At 33.5% G+C, this 23,985-nt stretch overlaps 3 protein-coding genes across 7 annotated transcripts in view; 2 read left to right on the top strand and 1 right to left on the bottom strand.

The window, feature by feature from the left end:
- Positions 1-12,024, bottom strand: part of LOC126751538 (serine/arginine repetitive matrix protein 2) — a 32,334-nt gene extending 20,310 nt beyond the window's left edge. The window contains 3 exon segments of the mRNA XM_050461889.1: positions 2,509-3,011; positions 3,014-5,057; positions 11,030-12,024. Of these exon segments, the coding sequence (XP_050317846.1) occupies positions 2,509-3,011; positions 3,014-5,057; positions 11,030-11,461 (2,979 nt within the window). The 5' untranslated portion in view covers positions 11,462-12,024.
- A 447-nt stretch (positions 12,025-12,471) lies between these two features.
- LOC126762061 (40S ribosomal protein S13) lies at positions 12,472-13,386 on the top strand. Its single transcript, XM_050478546.1, has 3 exons — positions 12,472-12,547; positions 12,805-12,932; positions 12,999-13,386. Exons 1-3 carry the CDS (start codon positions 12,525-12,527, stop codon positions 13,301-13,303), a joined length of 456 nt encoding a protein of 151 aa, XP_050334503.1. The 5' UTR covers positions 12,472-12,524; the 3' UTR covers positions 13,304-13,386.
- A 2,112-nt stretch (positions 13,387-15,498) lies between these two features.
- LOC126767109 (probable multidrug resistance-associated protein lethal(2)03659) overlaps positions 15,499-23,985 on the top strand; it is a 40,088-nt gene continuing 31,601 nt past the window's right edge. The window contains exons 1-2 of one of the 5 annotated variants that reach the window (XM_050484722.1): positions 15,499-15,660; positions 17,008-17,249. The gene's annotated coding sequence lies outside the window, so the exon portion shown is untranslated. Of the gene's footprint in view, positions 15,799-15,854; positions 16,046-16,985; positions 17,250-23,985 lie in introns of those variants that run through there. The other 4 variants (XM_050484732.1, XM_050484717.1, XM_050484735.1 and 1 more) reach the window with 4 other exon arrangements.

The following is a 23,985-nucleotide window of genomic DNA, read 5'->3' as shown; positions in this document are numbered from 1 at the left end:
GGCCGGAAAGGTATCGGATTATATCTGACCCAGAGCGGGATTTGTTAAAGTATGATCTACTCAGGCTTTTTCCTCACTGTTTGACAAAACACACCTTTTCAAATGCATTTAATAAACAGATTGCATGGTAAATGATAATAATAAGGTAGTCTATATACCATCTGAACAAAATCTGTAATTTTGTTTACTAATGCATCACTTGATAGAATACGACTAAAAACTTATCTGATCGGACTGCTTTACTGTACTTGTCAAATGTGTGATTTTTTTAATAAAACGAGGAACGAATATTTCCTAGAAATATTTATATCCAACAAATATTCGCAAACGTGTTCATAAAAGAAATGCAATAAGCATTCACAAATAATAAAATATATGTTTGTTATGGTTAAGTTCTAATATAACCAATGGCGGCTGCTTAAACTGACTAATTCACGTCCTATTTACTAATACTTTAATAAGGGAGTAGGATGTTTAATTTTTTTTATTAAATTATTAAATAATATCTTAAGATTGTTGTATCTAAATTTCAAGCGGCAAAATTGAAAAGATGATGAGTATTTTTTATACCTGTCTTATTATCGTTTTATATCAGATTATAAATCTTTAAAACGTTTTCAGCTCAACTCAAGTTTTCCCACAACTTCGATACTACTGCACCGCTATATTCGATTTGCTATTTTTGTACAACACTTACGAGCTAACGCCGGAGAATTATTTTCAAATATTAGTTTATTTTGCAATAACATACCTACCCTACTCCGCCTTAAGGGGTCCCGGTGGTCTAGAATTTTCAAAAAATCGATTTTTTTGTTTTTTGATAGCTCGAAAGTATAGATCTTTAAGAATATACTGTAAAATTTTTGAAAGGATTTTCACATGGTTTTAGCTTCTACAGCCGTTTTAGCAGGTAGCGCGCGGTGGAGGGACTCGATGAATGGATGCTTTGTACTCATTTATCTCAAAACTACTTTTTTCGGCGTGCCGTTGATGAAAAAAAAAACTATCCATCCGAATCACTTGAAATTTTAATATGGTGTTTATAAGATGAATATCTATCGCTGGGACTACGATCAAATTTTATTTTTAAGAACTTCGATTTTTTTCGATCTAAAACTGGTCCAAAAATAGCTGTTTTCAGAATCTGAACTTCAAAAGTGCGAAAGTTTTTTAATTTTAAATTTTTTTTTGGTTGTAGTCCCAGCGATAGCTGCACTTCTACTGATTAATAATTTATTTGGTTTTTATGTTTCAGATGTTCAGAAGAGTCAAAATCAACACGAAACCGTGAGTCATCTTTTAAGGTAGCTTTTTTTGGACGCCATTTTTAATATTGTTAAAAAAAATTTTATTTAACAAAAAAATATTTTTGTACTTTTCATAAGTGTATAAATAAACTGTAAAAGTTTTAAATTGATTACTCTTTTTTTAAACCTTAAAAAAAAATCCAGAAAACACCCCTAATTTGAGGGTTCTAGACCACCGGGACCCCTTAAGTGTTCTTTTAACTAATTTTCTTTACACAAATAAATTTAAAAATAAAATTTAAAATTAATGATAGAAAACAAACGAAATGTCTCTAAATTTTTCATACAAAGAGACGAAAAACCCATTAAAAGCGGATTTTATGAATTCATTTTCGAACATGAATTCGGTTTAAACATTTTCAGGACTAAAAAAAATTCATATTTTTAATATATCTAAAAATTCAAATAATTAAACAAATTTAGTTTTAAAACATTTTTTGGTTTGGTAAATATAAAAGAGTTTTATAATCTTTACGATTATAAAAACAGAGAGTTTAAAATAAAGTTGGAGATTGTCTTTTCTGGCATAAAACGCAAGTGTGTAAATATAGCAACTTTCAACGATTTTAAATGAATTTTTTTTATTCATAGTTAAAATTGAAAAAGTAAAGTAGATAAATGAATTCAATTTAAATGTGGGAAAACATATTTTTGTTTTAACATTTTTAATGAGTTTTCGTTTCACACTCGTGGTTTACTCGACCTGTGTGCAGTCGACGGATTGCTTAAATTTTACACTATGTGGACTTTGCAACAAAGAACCAACGACAAAATATAAAATATCAAGCGCTTCTAATACCATGTACTACTCGTTGATAGCTCCCTCTCTTGCTGCCTACATCACGAACAACTTTTAAAATGTCTCGTGTTTTTTTAATAAAAGTATTTTGAAATCTATTCACTATTGATAAAAATATTTATATTAAATGGCGTTTTTTCGAATAGTAAACGCAATTAAGTGGTAGTAATTTAGTATGTAAAAGATTCCCACTGTCTTTAAAAGAACCCCCACTGTATTTATTTTATATTAGAGTTTTCAAAGCAATAACGACTGCTGCAGTATATACAAAATATCTTATTTCAATCAGCTGTAAAGTTGCCACTAACAGCGTTTTCGAAGTACTTGTGCCATATTCGAAAAATTGCATTGCATTGTCAAAAAAAAAAAATTATTGTTTAATTTTTGTTTTTCAATTCATACCTTAGCTGCTTCGTTGTTCTGCTGAGTTTGTGATTGCATTTCTGCTGATTTAGCAACTTCTTGCGATTCGGCTGAGTATACGGAAAAGTTCGGACAATTGGAGTCATCATCGTCATTTCCATAATCGTTATTCAATTGTTGAAAGAGTGGTGTGGCCCAAGGCATAGGCACACCCGGAGGTGGCGCAGGTGGTGGTGGCACAGTCATTAGCGGTCGCATTGTTTGCATTGGCGAGTGCATTGCTAGTGGTGGCGGTGGACCACTCATAGCCATTGCTGGTGGTGGCGGTCTCGTCATTGGTAGCGTTCCCATAATGGGAGGTGGTCCAGTCATATGCGGTGGACCTGCCATCGGCGGTAGTCCAGACACAGGTGGTGGGCCTGCCATACCCAGTGGCACAGCAGACATTAATGGTGCAGATCTTACTGGTGGTGGTAAATCACCAAAGAGCGGATTTTCATTTGACATATTCTGTTGCTGAGGTGGTGGCAGTCCAGTCCTAAAGGATTATTGCCTTCATTTGGGGTATTTTGAGTTTGGTTTTGTTGTTGGTGCTGTTGTCGATCGTCATCGTTACGATGCATAAATGGCAAAGAGTTTCGTTGATTATTGTTGCGCTGATTATTACGTTGATTAAAGCGCATCGAGAAAGGTGAAAAATTTGAGTTCTGATTCGGGTTGTTGCTATTGTTCAAATTTTGATTACTGAAATTGAAATTTCCACGGCCGCCATCGTTTCCGTCGCCACCAGCACTACCACCCATAGAGTGTCTATATTGACCTCCACCGCCACTACCGCGATAATTGTTTTGATTGTTACTGTATCGATTATTGTAGTTACCACCAGCGCCACCACTATTGCCGCCGCCGAAGTTTTGGTTTCCGCCGCCACCACGCGGATACATCGGCGCTTGTGTGACCCCCTCAAGTGGGTTGATAGAGGTGCGTGATTGTTGCTCATTGGCACTGACTGAGTTACGTGACGTTTGTCGCTGATTTGAGTCCCCATTGGCACTAGAACTATTGCTATTGTTCATGTTAATACCACTACTGGGCAGTTGCAAAGTGCCGTCAGCACTAATATGCACACTTTCCATGTTCCTGGCTGCATTATGCCAACGATCTTGCATGTTCATAATGCTGGATAACAGATCACCACTAGTGGGTGTTGCAGTTTGTGCTGGTAAATCTGGGAGAACATTACGTCTATTATTGCCTTGTAGTCGGCCTAAGAGAATACCTTTGCGTGCTCGTTGCGAGCCAAAGTTCGATATGCGTATGGAGGTTTGTAGGGCGGTGCCATGTCCTGTCTCTACTTGAATTTCATGTTCAATACCACCATTATCACTATCCGAAAAGTATTCCAAATCATTGGCACCGCCAAACAGTGATAGTCCAGCTGACGTGCCAGACAGATGAGAAGTGTATGTGGGATCTTTCTTAACACCCATCTGTTCTGCCAAGCGCTTGCTAGCCGTCATACGTCCGCCAGTATTGGATCGCGCAGTATTGCGTGCTGATGCTCTGCGCTTGCGTCGACGTCTTCTAATAATTTTCTTTGTCGTTTTAATTGCAAATTTCTCATCGAAATTATTCAAATCATACTCCACAACATATGTACGCTTGCGCGTGCGACGGCGACGACGCTTGCTCGGTTTACGTCGTTTTGTTGAAGGTCTTGTGGTGCGTGTGGTTGTGGTCGTAGTGGTGGTAGTTGTACTATTACGAGGCCTGCCACGACCGCGACTGGTACCTGCGCTTGTTGTAGTTGTTGTGGTTGTTTCGATGCGCGCCCGACTGCGTGTTGTGCGTAAAACGGCCGCACGTATACGTTCATTTTGACGCGTACGCAATATGCGAGGCTGCTGCAATTCAGTTACGCGTAGCGCCGCTTGCGGTATGCCCATGTCGCGTATATCTTCGTAAAGCAAATTTAAATCTTCTGACACATTGTCACTTTCAGCCGATGGATCGAAACAATTGTCGCAATACCAAGATCCTTCTGGAATTTGCGTTAGACGTGGTGTGAGACAATCCATATGATAGCCTTGATTGCATTCATCACACAAGAGCATCACGTCTTCTCGTTCTGGACTATTGCAGATCTCACAATAAGTCACATCTTCATCGACACCATCCGCTTCATCATCCAATGCCAGTTCTTTACTAATTTTATTGGGATCTACGTTAATCTCGCGCACGATTCTACGATTTTCAAAATTATCCCGCACGACAATGCGATCGAATTCGATACGATCGATAGGACATGTCTGCACATTCTTGGACCAAGCCTCGATGCAGCTGGAGCAAAAAATGTGTGCACATGTTGCCGGCGAACCGATTTCTTGTTGTCGAAAAGTCAAGAGACAAATTGGGCATTTCTCGAGTAGCTCGTTGCTGCTACTGTCCGAATTGAAACCAGCCTCGGTGGCGATTTCGTTTTGTTTGCTGATGCTTTGATTCTCTTCCGAAGAATGCATTTGTTCATCTTCCGAGATGATAATTTTCTTCGACGATTTTGTTGTACGCGTTTTTACCGAGTGATTTATCTGTAAAATAGAAATATAAGAAACAATTAGATTCGGCTTTGTCAATTCATCCTTAAAAGTATCCACATAAATACATACTTATATCTTTATATATAGTACAATTATTATTTTAAGCGTCTGATATTTGCCCTTTAATAACGATAAACTTAAATATTTTTTTAGATAATATAAATACTTAATAAATGTAAATAGATTGAAAATATTCAACTATATTAATAATTTTCTACTATATTGGTACCTATACATTTCTAAATTTCGAGACAAGAAATATTTTTATATCGGGTGATTTTTTAGAAATATTTTTCTTTATAAAAAAACACCCTGGTCCAGAAGCATGACCCCATAAATACAAATGAAATGTTTCGCTGGAAAGTCGTTCGGCGGTCCGAAGGTGCGCTAAATCGGATGATCTTGGTAACCAACAGGTAACCTTCTCAGATGAGACCAATTCTGGCGTAATCACTTTGTCAACAATCAAAATTTTCGCTTTTGGGGTGAGTCGAATCAACCAGCAACACCAAAATTTAAGTTTTGTTTATATATTCAGACGCACTATAGCCTTAAAATGCTGCAGCTTTCAAATAAAGGATCAAAATATTCAAATTTTATGTCAATCTTTGATCAAAATTGGGAGATATGCAAACAGAGCCGAAATGCTGCAGCTGGTCATCGAAAATTGGGATATATGCAAACAGAGCCGTGGTGGCAATTTGGCCGACATTTTGTTCAAATCAGAGATGGCATAAAATTAACTGCATAACAAAAATGAAAAAGTAGAACTCATTTTGACCAATTTTGAGTGTTTCATTTTAATTAATTATTGTAACTTTCAGATGAATCTGACAAAGTGGTGGAAAATATTTTGCTAGTTCTTTTTGCCACTTTGTTTGATAATTAACCTTCAAGTCGAATTAAGGTTACTTAATAAGGAAATATTTTATTAAAAAAATATATATTCGGATATTGTAGCATTGTCCAATATTGGCAATATAGATTATTATAATACGGTTTATATGGCAGCTATATGCTATAGTTGTCCGATACGAACAAGATGTTCGGAGATTGTTGACTTACTTTGGACAATAATCTACGCCAAATTTCGTGAAAATATCTTTTCAAATAAGAAAAAATTTTCCATACAAGAACTTTATTTTGGTTAGTCAGTTTGTAAGGCAGCTTCATGCTATAGTGATCCGACGTCGCCGGTTCCGCCAATTAGTAGCTTCTTGGGGAAAAAATGCGTGCGCAAAATTTCGGATCAATACCTCACAAACATAGAGATGCTCACCTCCTCACGCTGATCATTTATATATTTATTTTATAGGGTCCATGATAATCGGGTCTACGTAACCGGAACATACCCGGAATTTTTATCCGGTCAAGGACTCTCAACTCGAAAGAATTCTGCCGCTACAACAACAACAAAATTTATAGGGTCTTCGACGTTTACTTTTGGGTATTACAAAAATCGTGGCAAACTCTGTTCATTGTTAAATCAACGGAATCCATTAATTGGAAGTTAACAAAGATCTCAACGATGAGCTTTTGAAGACGTTCGGCTAGAACGACTTGACACATATACAGTTCCCACGACAGTCGGGTCTACGAATTCGGAATAGACCTAGATTTTTATCCAGCCAAGGGCTGTCAACACGGCAGGTTTTTGCCGCTACAACAACAACACGTAATAGTATTTGTCTACTATATTATAAAATGGAGAACTGTAACTTAAACTAATACAGGTTTAATATTCAAGATTCTAGTTGTTTTAGGAAGGTGTGCAGTTGAAGTGATCTGTGAATATGCGAAATATTGAATTGTTCTGACAATGTGTTTCGGCCCAGGAACAAAAAAAAAAGGATAATGGACCGTTAGATTTACCGACCATAAAAATATCCATAAGATTATAGATCGGAGAATTTCACGGATTTAGAAAATATAATAACGAATAAAGAGCCGGTCTTGGAAGAATTTGACTGCGTCTTTGATTAAAAAAAACTGATCCGATTGTAACATACATATGTTGATATGCTACGAAATGTTAAAAAATTTGCATATATTTGGCTTACAATGATGATATTAGTTATATGTGTATTAAACGATATTCATAACTTATTTTTTAGCTTATCTTTTTATGTAATGAAAAAAAATTTAATGTTAGAAAAAAATATATTAATTTGCAAAGGCAATGAAAGTGATCAGTACTTTTGGGATATGTGAAGTAATTAAACATTCTACGCTAATAGTTTTTTCAAGTAATGTGAATGATGAGACAAACCTCATGAAAAATAGTAGTAAATCAAGAATTAAAATATACATATGGTTATAAAAAATTTCGATCTATTCCGCACAATAGTTTGTGAACCATTCAAACTTCTCTCTTACGACAGGATTTAAATTTTTCTGAGATGGGAGAGTCTCATTGGGGAATAATGTTATGCTTGAGCGAGATTTTATCTTTTCTTTTTCTTGGCATTGCTGCAGGCGAATTCTTAGTACCCTTACATTATCGTATTTCAGTCGCACAACTAATTGGTTAGGGTTTAAGAGTTTTTCATAAGCGGGATCAAAATATCTGCTGAGTGGACATAACAGTTATTGGGTTGAAAGATGGTAAAAGAAGAACGATATCAGCAGCTTCGACAAATGAGCAACTTCTTAGGACGAATTTGATGTCTGCAAAATTCCAGGTCGATATCTCAATAACCGAGGAACTAGTTCCCGTATATGCACATATACATACAGACGAAAATGGCTAAATCGGCCCAGCTCTTCACGATGATCATTATATACTCAACTTAGTGTACTGAATATACCTTGTTCAAGCTTCAATTATATAAGCACTAATATATTAAAACTTCCAAGTAAATTAACAACTCTTATAATATTTAAAACGTAATATATTTGGTTTTTAGAAGCAAAAGAAAAATAAAAAGAAGCCATTGTTTTATAACGAACCTATGAGTTGAACTATTTGCAAAAATTTTACTACTCAATAAATCTGGAGGAAAAATTTGCAACAGATGTACTGAGATGATTATAGAAATCACCATTAGTAAATGATGGTGGTTTGACCCCTACACCTACACCTTGACTAGACAGCAAAAAATCCTATGTGTTAGAAAAATTTTACTATCATTTTCGAGTTTAGCCACCTCTAGCATCACAGTTGCTAAATAACTGTAAATTAATGTATTCTATAAAACCAAAAAATTAATACATATTAAATAAGAAGCAATTTGGAAAAGAGAGACTTTTATTACGGATTGCAAAAAATTTAAGGTCTAATAAAAGGAAAATCATTATTTTTACAATAGATGACTTTAGTAATCTGTATTTCGTGTTGTATAAAAACGATAGTTGTGTGACAAGGACGGTTACCAGAAGAGATAATATATATTTTTCATCGACAAACCATTCTGTAACTGAAAATAACGCGCAATTTTGACCCATAAAATGGAAATGGGTTCCAACAGAAACACATACATAAAACAGAATAAATTAAATAAATGGATTAAAACTTTCTTCCGCAATGCCGTGTTATACTACGATAACCTATTAAATTATTTTTATTTTTTATTGTTATGATTACAAATAAGCTATAAATTAAGTACTTATTGGTTGCAAATGCTACAGTTCACTTTTCTTTAAAAATTTGAAACAATTTTCATATATGTATTTATCAAATTTTATAATCGGTTGTCGCATGTTTACGTGGACTTTTGAAAAGTTTCGCTGTCGGCAATATGGTAAATAAAAACATTATGTGTACAGTGAAATTCATCATTACGGGCAGTCCTTATAAACGGACACCCTCCCATAACCCGACAAATTTCAAAAAGTACAATATTTTCAAATATATATATATAATATTTATCAAATATGTCAAGAAAATTGTGCACAATTTGTACGTATAATCCCCTTATTATTTTATGGAGTTTTGTTAATTTTTGTTGATGTTGCTGTCATGTGGCTTTGGGTATAAAATTTTTTATCACTTCTATTGAAAAGAGTTGAGTTTTTTTCATTTTGATAAATCTTTCGTTTTTTTTAATAACCCCATACATATACATATGTGTGTATATATACCGCAGCGGTCAAAATAATAGTAGTGCAAATGTGGTATATAGTTTAGTGTTTGTTATTTCTTATGTTCCCTTATTTGTTTGACGTTCTCCTTAAATATACAGAGCAATAAATAAATACTACTAGAACTGTATTACTTAGTTTTTGCTATTGCAATTTTTTTATTTTCATAAGTGTGAGCTATAAAGGCAGTCAAAATAATTTTAGTGGATTGGATGGATTAAACTATCTAAGCACAAATACAAAATATTTATTTGGATAAACAATTTTCGGAAATGTAAGTTTTAATTTTTAATGTATTTTTTTTTTTTTTTTTTAATAATTTTGTAAAAATTTGATTCAAATTTGGCACCATTGGAATGAGGTAAGCACTGCGATCTTATAAAAAAAAAATATTTCAAAAGCCAAAACGTATAAAAAGTTTTAAAATTTAATTGGTTGTTGACCGAAGATGATTCGAAATGATTTAAAATCATCATGATCATGTTATTCATTTAATGGAGTTGGACCGATATATTAGATTAAGGAAACCATAAATCGTACTGCGTAGGTTCGATTTTTGCAGGAAGTAATGTTAAATGACGTTCCTTTGCGTCTTTCAACAATACAAGACAATTCAGAAAAATAGAAATAAGGTCATGGAGTAAGCACAATCTCCAAATCTCAACACTTTAGAAAATTTGTGGTACGACCTAAAGGATTCAGTTGCCGATGCTAATCCAACTAACAATAATCAACTTTGAGAAACTCTTGAGCGTGCATGGAAATCAATACCAAATGAACGATGTGAAAAATCATTGACTCAATGCATCGGCGATGTGCCGCAGTTATAACCAAAAATGGGACGCTACTAAATTTGTAATTAGTTCTCATAAACTTAAATTAATTTTGCTATGAAAATCTTTAAGATTTAAATGATAATAAACTTTTTACTTAGCTGAATTATAGCTACTATTATTTTTAATGCCTAAATGTATGTACGTATATGCAAATCCTTTGAAAATTAAGAAAAATTAAAATTAATTAATTTTTTAAGAACTTCCAAAACAAATTGTAGCGAGACTGCTGTTTTTATTATATATCTATGAATCAATTCACATATGTATGTATATGGTAGTATTCTTCTTCCCTTGAAAACAGCAGTATTCTGACCATCATTATGTACATTCGGCCTTATGAACAATTTCTTGTCATATTTCCATAAAAGGAAGAAACTTCAACAATAACAGCTATGTATGTATATACTTTAAAAATATATACTAACTTTTAGGTATATTGGTTAAAACATATCTAAATTTTAATAAAATTAAGTGTAAATATTATATATATAAAATTAAAAACATGTATATTGCATATAAATACTATAAATGAATGATTATTTTTTATTTACTTAATTAAGGTGTTTGCTCTTATTCAAAATATACATAAAAATTTTTTGAAAACACAACGGTATACCGTTTAATTTTCAAATCAAATGTTAATACTTTTATTAACACTAAATAAATAAGTATATCAATGCTTTGAACCTAATGTTTGTATGCGTAGTAAATAGTTTATATAGTATGTACCAATAAAGTATTTAAATGTTTGAAAATATTTTAATTATATTTATCCAAAAACATCATTTTAATAAACATTTTTATATGGATATTTGCCATAACTTACGATGTCAGAATTCATTGGACGAAAACGTTATTTATTCTATAGCGATTACTTTAGGTTAGACAGTAGCAAAATGTGTACTTTTATAACTATGTATAAAAATGGACGACAATGCGCAATACACACATATCCAATATCAAAGCAATACATTTCTGTCTTATACATATACATTTATATATGTATGTTTTGAACAACTTTTTAATAAACGAAAAATAATCCATTACCTCACTACCACTTGAAGACTCATCCGAATCGCTTCCATCCATGTTAAGCGTATTTGTACGCCTCTTCCGAAGACGCTGCGTATTGTTTCTACGTATGTCATCCGAATCATCGGAACCATCATTTTTGATGGGCATTTTTCCTCCAAGAGGCCTACTATTTTGACGAGTTCTTCGCGGTATAGTGGAAAATGATGGTGGCTGACTATTATTGCCGTTTTCTACTTTACCATCTCCGCCCGACACTTCTGAAGCCGAAGAACTATCTTCACCACTGTCATCAAACTCGATGCGCATGACGATGCGACGTTTTCTACCTTTCCTGCTTTCAGTACAATTACCACCACCATGATTGGTATTTCCTCGAGTTACACGTCGATTTTGGCTACACGAAGGACGTGGGTCAATATCACTATCACCAGAATCGGCGGCCATTCTAAATTATTGCAATATACAATACAATGGTATGTACATAGATATTAAATTAGCAAACTACATAGGTATGCCCTTTTTCGTTTGAGCTATTTAGTTATTTTATTTTGTGTATGCGTTACACGAATAGGGCTAAATAAAATTTGTCCCTTTTCTATTTTGATAGTACTTCACAAATGTAATTTTATATTACAAAACTCAATTAAAAGTTTGATAATTTGCTTTCAAATTATAGTTCCATTAATTAATTAAACCTCTATTGAGTAATACTTTTTTCACTGACAGTTGATGGCTATGGCCTCTGTATACGTAAATTCTATCTTTGCAATTTATCTTGTTCTAAGCGAGAAAAATATGCACTTTTTCAAACGCTCTTTTCTATTGTTGTGCGTTTAAATTTTAACACTTTTTAATTTCACAATGCGCATTTGGAGTGGCAAAATATTTTTTTTCATAATTTAGTATTTTTACACCAGTTTTTCTACAAATATTTGAGGAAATTTTTTAATGCAGTAAAGTTTCTTCACACAAACTCAGCCATTTTCATTTTTCTGCAGCAAATTGTAAGCGTGTGCATTTATTGTTGTAGTGTTTGTTAGTTTAACGTATACGTACAGAGAAATAAGCCGATAAATTGAATGTGTGAGTTTGTTGGAGAGAAATTTAGGAGAGATCATATTCGTTTGTTGACAGCACTGCGAAAGGTCTCCCAGCAGGGTGACTAATCAAGACTTCTATATTTTGAAGAATTAAAATTAAAAATAATTAAATAATAGTACCGTACAAAGAATAGTACTTATAATATGGCATGGTAAATGGCAAAAACACAAAAATTTCAAAGAAGATTTAGCGATTAGCTATCGCATTTATTTATGAACAAAAAACTTTGCCGCATATATAAAATAGACACATTTCTTTTAAATACTGGACCTTCTGTACCGTTCATACTTAACATTTGACTTTGGTTATTTTTCTTATGTTGGCGGCATTGTAGCGGCCATTAATATGATGAGTCTCCACTTCCGTTTCGTTCTTTCTTTTTGGTGTAGAATAAAAATCTGTAAAGATGGGTCGTATGCACGCTCCTGGGTAAAAATTCGTTTTTAACTATAATTTATAATAATTTTTGGGCAAATCTATTTTTTTAACAGTGTATTATTTCCTTGTGCTTTATATTTTGTATGTGAAAGTTCTAATAGAAGATGATGTTGCGTAAAAATCTTATGTTGCTAGTGCGCCCATGTGGCGTTCGCTGGTTTACTGAAATCTTCCTAACACTTGGTGTTATATTTACTAATAAATATTTTTTTCTTTTACATGTGTCACTTTTGATTGTTATTAAACAGTAAGGGTATTTCCCAATCAGCGCTTCCCTACAGACGGACGGTGCCTTCATGGCTGAAATTGAATGCCGAGGATGTGAAAGAACACATCAAAAAATTGGGCAAAAAGGGCATGACTCCTTCCAAGATCGGTTAGTATAACATGAGACTCGAAATTATAATTGTGGGACTCTGCTAATTTCTTATTTGTGCTACAGGTATCATTCTTCGTGATTCGCATGGTGTTGCGCAGGTACGCTTCGTCAATGGTAACAAAATTCTGCGTATCATGAAATCTGTTGGTTTGAAACCCGACATCCCTGAGGATTTGTACCACATGATCAAGAAGGCTGTTGCTATCCGCAAGCATTTGGAGCGTAATCGCAAGGATAAGGATGGTAAATTCCGTTTGATTCTGGTTGAGTCAAGAATCCACCGTTTGGCTCGTTACTATAAAACAAAGAGTGTTCTGCCACCCAACTGGAAATACGAATCCAGCACCGCTTCGGCTTTGGTTGCCTAAACGGATACCTCGGTGATCTTTATTCGTAGGGATGTTTCGTTTTTGTATTTAAAAGTGAAATAATAAAAAAATGTAAAATACAACTGAAAGTGTGCAGTGATTGTTAGCTGAAATTGGTATAAATTGATTATTTCTACATCCGACAGTCGGGGAGATCGTAACCGGGATGTACGCGGATTTTTATCCAGCCAATGAATGATTAGGCAGCATTCCTCAGAATTATTTAAGCAATTTTTTCTGCCACTTCAACAACAACCAAAATAGCGAAGTATTGTATCTGAAATCAGTGTTAATTATAAAATTAGCACTAAGCCGTATCGGAAACTAGAGGGTATTTAATACAAGAAAACTCACTTGCACGAACCAAAGTTATTTCAAATGTTTCATGTCGAACAAACATTATATTAAAACTTTATAGAAATATTTCTATTAAACAATTATAAAGGTAAGCTACCATTAAATCGATCGTCAAGATATTGACAGTTGTCAGTTTTATTGCAGCTGTATGCAATAGTTGTCCGATCTGAACAATATGTTCGGAGATTGTACGGTGTCATTGAATTGCAGTGCTATAATGGTCTGATATCGGCGGTTTGGTCAAATGAGCGGCTTCATGGGTGTGTGCATACTTCCAAACCAAAGTCTCAAAACTATGTGACGTACACAAAGATCGAAAACGAGGCTCCATTGTTTCCTTTGGTATGTTACAAACTTGGAGCCAAATTTAACAAACCCTGTTCAGGGTATAAAAATTAAATCTTAAAGAAATTAAAACAATTTTAAAAAACAAATACAGTTAACAGTAAATGTATACAAACAATCGAAGTTATGGCATGGAGCATACTGCCGGAATATATGACTAGCCCTTGCATATATTAATAGCGGGATTCTGTAACCAGTCTCTAGTCTCTATTTGAGACATTTTGAGATAAAGTTTCAATTTGTGACTAGATTCACTAAACAGTCTCTAGCATTAGTCCCAAACTATTGCCTCAAATTTGAGACCTGATAGCAAGTCACAAAACTAAAAACAACTCTTGTCTGCTATTTTGAATATACTGAATAGAGATCATCATAGATATTAATCGATTGTCGTTTTTTTTATATTTTGTAAGCAACTCAAACACGAAAGGATTAAAAATAAATCAATTTTACATAAATTTCGTAAATATTATGAAACAAAGTCAACATATTTTTATTGATTTATGTTTTTTGACTTGATAAAATATGTTTTTTCGACATATGTATTTATAGAAAATTTAATATCTCTATTTGAGACATTTTGAGGTAAAATCTCAATTTGTGACTAGTTACTATTCATAAACAGTTTATTTTCAAAATTCAAACTTGTTTAAAAACAAAACATCTCTTGTCTGCCATTTTGAATATACTGAATAGAGATCATCATAGATATAAATCGATTGTCTATTTTGTTAGCAACTCAAACACGAAAAGGTTAAAAATAAATCAATTTTACATAAATTTCGTAAATATTATGAAACAAAGTCAACATATATTTTTACTTTTATTGATAATTATGTTTTTTGACTATGTTATAGAAAATTTAATATTTGTTATCGACATATTTATTTTCATTCAAGTTTAAAAACATCTCTGAATAATGAAATGTAATAGATTTTGTGACTGTCACTTACAGAATAGCAAAATCGTCTCAAGTCTCAAAAATTGTCTCTAACTCAAAATCTCAAATTTAGAGACTTGAGACAGTACAGAATCGCACGGTAAAACTACCGATAATTTGCCATCACTATGGAAAACGATTTGAAATTATCGATAAAATGTTTATATGTAAGCGCTCTCATTATTTATAATAAATAAAACGGATAATCGTTTTTTTAAATATATGGAATATTGCTCAAAATAACACTATAAAGCACATTTCAGAGATCGATAATACAACATTTGTGGTAAAATCATATTTTAGAGCGAAAAAGTAACTAATATATAACGTGTAACTAACACAAACGACATGAATGAAAGAATTTTGAAAAAAAAATTAAAATAAGTCCAATAGGTCAAACAAAAACTGAGATACTCTCTACTATTTATGGCATATTTGTTTAGTGGCGCACCACTGTATGTTGTATCAGTTTGGCGCTACAGTTGCTTCCGCCGATGGAATTACCGGCAATTGGGGCTGGTACGTTGTCATTTTCGTGAGTATTTCTCTTTCAGTATTCTCTGTGTGCGGCTGCTAGAAAGATGTGTACGCGGTTAAATTTGAAAAATTTGCGAAAATAAGAATAGCTACTTTGCTGATTTCATTATTTATTTATTTTTTTGGTTTTTTGTTTTCTTATTTTGGTGTATGATGATTTTCGCGAAAAAGTATATATGTATGTACATATGTTGAAACACAAGTACATATTTACGTATATATAGTAAATGCATTTTGTGGTGTTAGTGAAAAAAGGGACGAGGAAACGGAAGTGCGGAAAAGCACCAGTTTAGTGCAATTTGTGACAGTTATTGATGTAAGGCGAAATAATAATAAAACAACAAATAAGAACCTACCCATTTTGGCTAATGAACACGTAGTACTATGTACTTGTGATTATATGCATATGTACATAAAAGTGTTTGCCATTACTTGTAGGTGTGCATAACATTTGCCGGGTCCATTGCCAAAAAACAGTTTTCTATTTGCGTTATTTCGCTTCTGCTTTCTAAGTAGACAGAGTGTGCTCGTCTTTTGTGGTGTGTCATTAGTTTTACCGTATGGTGCGTATTATGTGACGTGCTAATGTGATAATATCATTTGTGTTTGCATAAAATTGCAGAGTTCAATTAATGAGCTAAATTGTATAACAAGTAGAAAAAAGTTAAAGCGCAATGCTGAATAATCGAGAGGTCGAAATAAAATTGCTAAATTTAGAGTGAAACATCATTATTTGGTCAAACCGACATACGCACAATCCAATCCAATTGAAATTGATAGAATACACTACATAATCTTCTTAAGGTGTTACAACCAATTTGCGCGTTTATGTTTTGATTTGTGTTTCCTTTGCAAAAAGTTGTGGTTAAGGCAGAAGTACAGCAGCGTTGAGTACCACATATTTCTTTCCATAAGAATGCAATTGGCAATTCGCGTTTGGTCGCTATCGCTTTGATTTTTAGACACATGCATATGTATGTATGTACATATATGTACATACTAACACATAATAAATAATGTGCTCACGCCATCCTCAACGAATTCTTGTGAGGCGTAGCCGGCACTGCATGCGCCAATGTCTGTTTCGCTGACCGCGCACAAATGGAAAATGAGTGGAAATCAGTGAACATAATTTTTTCTTATTACTTTTTTGTCCAATTTATGAACGTCAGTAATCATATTTAAATATTTATTCGTACACAAGGATGAATGTATTTGCAAATGTGTGAAGGCATAACTTTAAGCATTTGAACCAAATATATGATATGTATTTACTATTATATACATACATACATACATATGTACATACCAACATATTTGAGTCAATATTGGGTTGCTTCACTGCTTCCACTTAATTTGCTGTCAATTGAAATCAAGCGGTAGCGGCAGGTAATAAATATTGTCTACAGAAGAGTGTAGGACAACAATATTTACATATGTAGCCGGCCCAACGGCATCGCATATATGTATATGTATGTCTGGATGTATTGTATGTACATATAGTTTTTTTAAAACTTGTATTCAGCAAGCGGTGTCTGCAGTGAGCATAGTGCTGATTTCTAAGAAAATATTCGCAGAACAATCGCGAGAATGCAGTTTAATTTGATATGAAGTGATGACTTCGATTCGAAAAAAATTATAATAAAATAAAAATAGTGCGTAACCGATTTACAAAAAGTAAAAGCAAAATAGTTTGTGCCAATAAAAGAACAAAGTGCATGAAAACACGACGAACCCACAAATAGAAACCGTAAAAACATAAAAAAGGTAAATATGCTAGTAAATAATATATGTATATACATATGTATTAATATGTAATCATATTAAAGTATGAAGCAGATGTTCCACCACTTAACTGAATTACAACAATTCATTGCATTCAATACTAACTGCAAAATACAAAGAACACAACTCACTTAGTCATTTTGAAGATTCTATCGCGGAGTGAGGGTTGGTGCTGTACATACATACACACATACGTACATATGTGTGCATACCATTTTTGTACAAATGTATTGCGAAATGAAAGCGAATAAGTTTACCCAAGTAGTTTATGAAAGGAGGTTAGAAAAGTGAATGCACCCATTAAATGCATTTTATTTATTATTTTACATATTTATATACATATATGTACATACATATATGTATACATACATACATACATATGTAGACAAATGTAAAATATTTACCGTTACCGTTGCTGTTAAATGCTCTCAGATATGACAAGTGCATATATTGACATAAATTAAAGAGGTGAAGGAAATATTGGAATTCTTGGAAAAATGCAATTACTTACATACAATTTCAATTTTGCGCTATCGCTCAAGTTGTCATATTCATTACATATTTTTTTATTTCACTTATAAGATATTGTGTACTCTAAGAGTTAAAAGGTTTTTAAAATTAAAATTTATTTAATTGTGTTACTGTGAATTGTATATGTAAATGTTTTTTCTGTTCATATGTACATAAAACGCATATACGCATGATACTAGGAATCCTCTTTTCAGCCATCAAAGAATATTTTTTTTACAACTTCCTAAAAAGAAGTTCTACTAAATCAAATGTTTAATAATATTTCCACTTACAAACTGCAATGAAATCATTGAAGAACAAATAAATGTAATAAAGAGTCAAATTATAAAATGACGTCAACCCAAGAACGTTAGATTTCAAAGTTTAGAACACCGCTCGTCATGAGCGGAAAACCAAAACTATCAAACTTTTATAGTATTTGCAAACATACCCATACAAATTTCTGCCCCTCTTGTTGCCGGATCTCAAGTTTTTTTTTTTGTATCAACAGAAAATATATACCTAAAGTAACTTAGAAGAATGCTGGCGAGTTGACAGTTCTGATCGGATAAAAATGCGTTTTGGTTCCGGTTACATACATATGTATGTATGTATGTAGAGCCAACGGTTCAGATCTACTCAAAATTTCATTAAATTTATAGTTTGGTAAAATGAATACCCATTTCCTATAATTTTTAATTTATAATATTAGTACAATTTTTTGGCAGAAAAAAAAATATTTACATACATACTAAGTATGTTATTTTTGGAGTTGTAGTAATGTATCGCAATAGTCAATGATTGTCAAGCGGCACTTAAGGTGTTTTCAGTTTATGAGATTAAATCACTATTGGTGCAGGAGTGCATAGAACAGCTGAATAGTCCGACAGATCGCAACCAAGTGCAGCTTAGCTAGGTGCCAGATCACACTGGTATGGACGGCAATGAACTAGCTGACGAGTTTGTCCGCTGTGCAGCTGCTACTAGAATGGTGGGATCGAAACACTGAATTGTGGTTGGTTCTCATAACATAAAGGAGTTGTTTCATAAGGAGAAGAGAGTGAGCACGAAAAAGTACTGGCTGGAACTCACAGGTATGCGCCAGGCAAAATTGTTAAGGGATTCTTACGACCTCACAAGGTGTAAAAGCGCATTTCACGTTCCGAGGTACAAATTTCGGCTACCTGCCGCATTGTAATTTGCGTCCAACCCTTGTTCAAACTGTCGGTTCTGCGATATGGAGCCGAAAACGCCCGATCACCTGACGCTAGACTGCACAGCAGACTGTAGATGCAAAATCAAAGCTCTTGGATGTTGTTGTTGTTGCTGTAGCGGCAGAATTCTGCCGTGTTGACAGTCCTTGAACGGATAAAGAATCCGGGTCCGTTCCGGTTATATAGACCCGACTGTCGAGGGAACGGAAGCCCTTGGATCTAAGTATCCGATTAGGGATCACATCGCTTTAATAACACCCAGCAGTATACTGAATTTATCAGTGTGCTGAGTTTATGTGAGTTGTTGCGACAAAGAGGTGTCCACAATAAAACTTATGTCCCGGTGCAAAGCTTAAATTATATCTATCTATCTGGTGTTGTAGTTTTAAGTTTAACCGCCAAATGTTCTCGTCTATGTCATGTAATAGCAGAGGACTATTTCAATTAGATCGATGTCAGTCTGTGTTTTTATAATACCTACAGATTTGAAAATTTTCACTACGCTCCCAAGAAGCCAATCATTTGTCGGGACCGCCGATATGGGAGCATTATTACATACATATACATATGTAAGTATGTAGCTGCCTATATTTTATTTGAGAAGATATCTTCCGAAACTTGGCATGGATTATTGTCCAATTGAATTACTGAACAAATTGTTTTGATCGGACTAGTATAGCATATACATATGTACATAGCTACCATACATATTGAAAAACCGAAATCTTGTATGAGAACTTTTTTGTCAGGGGTAATAATAAAGCTTATTTACAACCAAAGATAAAGTTTTTTCTTGTTTATGAGTGCTCTTGTGTTTAATTTGTGATTACCACCGCGTTGATCAAGAAATTTATTATCAAATACATAAGTATTTTATTGCGAAAAAATTGCCATAGGAGTCAACGCGTGGGCATAATTTAATTGCTGTGGTACTCAGTTTTTTTTTTTTTTTACTTTATTCACCACACAGACTTTTCTAGGGGGTATACAGGGGCACCTATCCTTGGTATGGCATATAAAAATGTACATATAAGAATATCATTAAATTAATGCTGAAAACAATCATCAGTTAGATAACATAAATACATATATGTACATACATACATATATCTATATCTATACATATATATATGTATCTATGTAAATGCTTATGTTTACATACATATGTATGTATATGTTAATTTGTAAAAATTTTATTATTGGAATGCACGCGGTTTATTGGATATGTACTAGTTACATACTATATACATACATACATATGTACATAATTAATTTGATAACCAAACAGAATATTTTACTTGCAAGTCATCGTATCGTATATGTATGCTTGCGAACGCCATATAATTTACATATGCATACATGCATTTATGACAATGTATACATACATGTATATACATACATATGTACATTAGGGTGGCTGTTATTTCCCCAAGTAGATTGTTTTTGCAAACGCCCGCTGAATTTAGAGTTTTTGCCCAAAAAAATTATCCAACGTAAATTCAGCAACAGTTGAAGTTGAGCATGCAAACATTACCATGCCGTATGAGCAACACAGAATTTTCATATGAGGCCCTTGTATGAATGGCGCTACATTTGATGTACATATAACATTAACTGAGTTTAAAGTTTAAAGCAATGGCTTTATGGAGCCGGCAGGTAACAATATTTATGTGGGTAGACTGCATCGCATGCATTTATGTATTGTATGTATATTTCTTGTAAAACTTGTATTCACCAAGCGGCGACTGCAGTGAGCATAGTGCGGATTTCTAAGAAAATAAATATTAGCAGAACAATCGTGTGAGGGCAGTTTAATTGAATAAGTGCTGACTTCGAAATAATAATAATAATAGAAACATAAGTAAGGAAGAGTTAAGTCCGGGTATAACCGACTATTTGCAACTTGTAAGGATTAAGGGGGTAGCCTGCTTTAGAGGCTTAAAAAAATCTATTTTTTTGAAGCTGAAGCTTTTTTTGGGAAAGAAATAATTGATTAAAGCGAAATTTCAAGGGTTTATAGTTATATATTTAAGCATCATTCACAAATTTTTTGGATACGAAATTTTTGATATTCCGCCTTTGGGAAGCAATTGGCCGATGCATCTCGCATGTGCATTTGTCGGACGGCGAGCAGGATGCAAGTCGCAATTTCTGCTGGAAATAAAAAATTCAAAGAGATTCATATTTTTTAATAATTTATCTTCTAGTTAAACTAAAAAAATTCCAAAAAAAGTGTAAAATTTTACAAATTTTTTATAAATTGAAAAAAGGTGGATTTGACAAAAAAAAATTGACTTTATGTTGTTTAAAAATTTGTTCAAACTTAACTTTTCTTAGTTTTTTTAGTTTAAATAGCAGATAATTTAATGCCAAAGATAATAAACTTTGCCCCAATTCCATACGAGGTTTAGTTTTTTTTCTTTCCTGCGCGCCAATTAAGAAAAATCGTTGAAATGAAAAACCGAGAAATCGCGCGTCAAAGTTTTCGCTTTGTGCTCAAGCGCTCATATATCTGCTAGATGCTCGGTCACTATTTCCCTTCTAGCTTCGAAAATATTTCGAATTTCCATCTGTAACTTTGGGGACATATTCTTACATTATTTTTAAAGAGATTTAAGCAAAAAAAAAAAAAATCGATTTTTTGAAGCTCCCTTAAAGCCAGGGAACAATCTTCAAGTACATAAGGCTGGTGAATTACATAAGTATGGGGTCTAGGGCGAGTTTTCACCCGATTTTATTTATTGTGAGCACAAATGTGCACCGTTATAAGAAAAACACGCTCTCTCAATTTTATTAAGATAACTCACATATTGGTCGATATGTGCGGTATGAAGTCGCCTGGAAGTGCGAAAACCTTGATATTAGGCATATCGGGGCTAAGGGAAGTATTGACCCGATTTAACATATTTGTAGCACACATACATACTACTATCAGGAAGGGATTCTCTCAGAATTTCCATTATATATCCCAAACATTTATCGATATTTTCGTTAGAAAGTCAACTAACTATAAGCACAGGGTCTATGCAATATTCAGTACCTAGGGGCTTGAACAGTTTTGGTGCGATTTACGTAATTTCTAATCATAAGGTGGCTCATCTCAAATGCCCGAATAAAGCCAAATTTTATTCTGATATATTAATTCATTATTGATTTGTATACTAGAAAGTGAGAGTTTCAAATGGAATTTAGAATTGTGTTCTACGGGAAGTAGGCGTGGCTGTAATCCGATTTCACTCATTTTCTACAAAAATGCCAGAGGGATGTCACGTACCAAATTTTGTTGAAATTCCTTCGACAGGTCTCCAGATGTGTGATTTCACCTAAAAGTGGCCCAATTTTGACCTAGGCTGTATTAAAGGCCTCTCATAACATCTCGAAAGTAAAATTTAATGTCTCTGGTGTATTTAGCTACTCAATTATCGTGCTTTTAGTATTGTTAGCAATACCGTTATATGGGAAGTGAGGGGGTTACCATCCGATTTCATCAATATTCACAATGTTGGTAGGAGTTCTTAAAATATTTGTGCTAGATGAATTTGGTTGCTATAGCTTTAATGGTTTAGGAGAGGGCGGGGCCACGTACACTTTTTAAAAATTGTTTGCCAACCGGATTTCAACTCATCATGTCATCCTGATATACATATTTACATACATATACATACATATATATACACATATAACCCTATATTTCCTCGCTGTTTTTTTAGGTGATACGTTAAGTGAACAAAATATTATACTCTGTAGCAACATGTTGCTAAAGTAAAATAAAAATAGTGCGTAAGTGAATTAGAAAAAGTAAAAGCAAAATAGTTTGTGCCAATAAGAGAACAAAGTGCATGAAAAGCACGACGAACCCACAAATAGAAACCGTAAAAGCATAAAAAAGCTAAATTTGCTAATAAATAATAAATATGCATATACATATATGTACATACATATGTATGTACATATGTAATCATATTAAAGTATAAAGCAGACGTTCCACCACTTAACTGAATTACAACGATTTGTTGCATTCATTGCTAACTGCAAAATACAAGGAACACAACTCACTTAGTCATTTTGAAGATTCTGTCGCTGAGTGAGGCTTGGGGCTCGACGTTAATATTTATACATAAACATGTGTATATATGTATGTACTTATATATATAACGTCATCTGAAATGCAAAATAACGTAACAACATTTTCGGAAATTTACAGAGGAAGGAATGAAACACGTAATAAAATGAAACATAAGTGAAACAAAATTTAAATATTGGTTAAAACTAGGTTATACGAGTATCTGATAGCAGAACTTTAAAATGTTGGACATATGTATGTAATTTGAAGTAGTGGATCGTAATCAACGAAGCACTCAATTTCGAAGTTTTTGATGATACGTTATTTTGCATTTTAGGTGACGATATATAGCATTTGTATAAATAAAGTGTCCCAAGTGATTTGTGGAAGGAGGCTAGAAAAGTGAAAACACCCATTAAATGCATATCTTCCATAGCACGAAGTTCTCCATGACTTGAACTCTTGAATTTGCAATAGAAGTCAGAGTTCCTACAAATTTCCTTCCATAAATCGAACTTCTAAAAAGGCACGTGATTCTCTAAGTCGCATTTTTCGGCGAAAATCCACTTGGTCAACAGCTGCTCACGTAGAAGTAGCCGCGAGAATTTACCCCATCAAATGCTGCTATGACAGATTACGGGTGGGTAATGAAATTTGCTTAGCCGGATTTATAATATATGAAAATTGATTTTGGTCCAAGAACGTTAGAACGTTAGAACGTTTTCAGAGTGTGGAACACAGCTCGTTATGAGCGAAAAACCAAACTATCAAACTTTTATAGCATTTGCAAACATACCCATATAAGCGGTTACTCCTATTGTTGTTGAATCTCCTGAAAACATTCTTGAAGTAATTTTGAATAATGCCTTACAGTCCTTGGCCGAATAAAAATACGCTTGGGTGGGTGCAAACTGCGAATTGAGTAAAAAAC

Source organism: Bactrocera neohumeralis, chromosome 2 (genome assembly GCF_024586455.1).
Source record: "Bactrocera neohumeralis isolate Rockhampton chromosome 2, APGP_CSIRO_Bneo_wtdbg2-racon-allhic-juicebox.fasta_v2, whole genome shotgun sequence".
NCBI classification, from domain to species: Eukaryota; Metazoa; Arthropoda; class Insecta; order Diptera; family Tephritidae; genus Bactrocera; species Bactrocera neohumeralis.
This window is presented reverse-complemented; position numbering and strand designations above follow the sequence as displayed.

What these genes read in the sequence shown, in the direction of transcription:
- LOC126762061 (XM_050478546.1), top strand. Translation starts at nt 12,525, where the DNA reads ATGGGTCGTATGCACGCTCCTGG. An exon ending in GGTCGTATGCACGCTCCTGG is followed by an intron (nt 12,548 to 12,804) that starts GTAAAAATTCGT and finishes GTTATTAAACAG; the next exon opens with TAAGGGTATTTCCCAATCAG. An exon ending in CATGACTCCTTCCAAGATCG is followed by an intron (nt 12,933 to 12,998) that starts GTTAGTATAACA and finishes TTTGTGCTACAG; the next exon opens with GTATCATTCTTCGTGATTCG.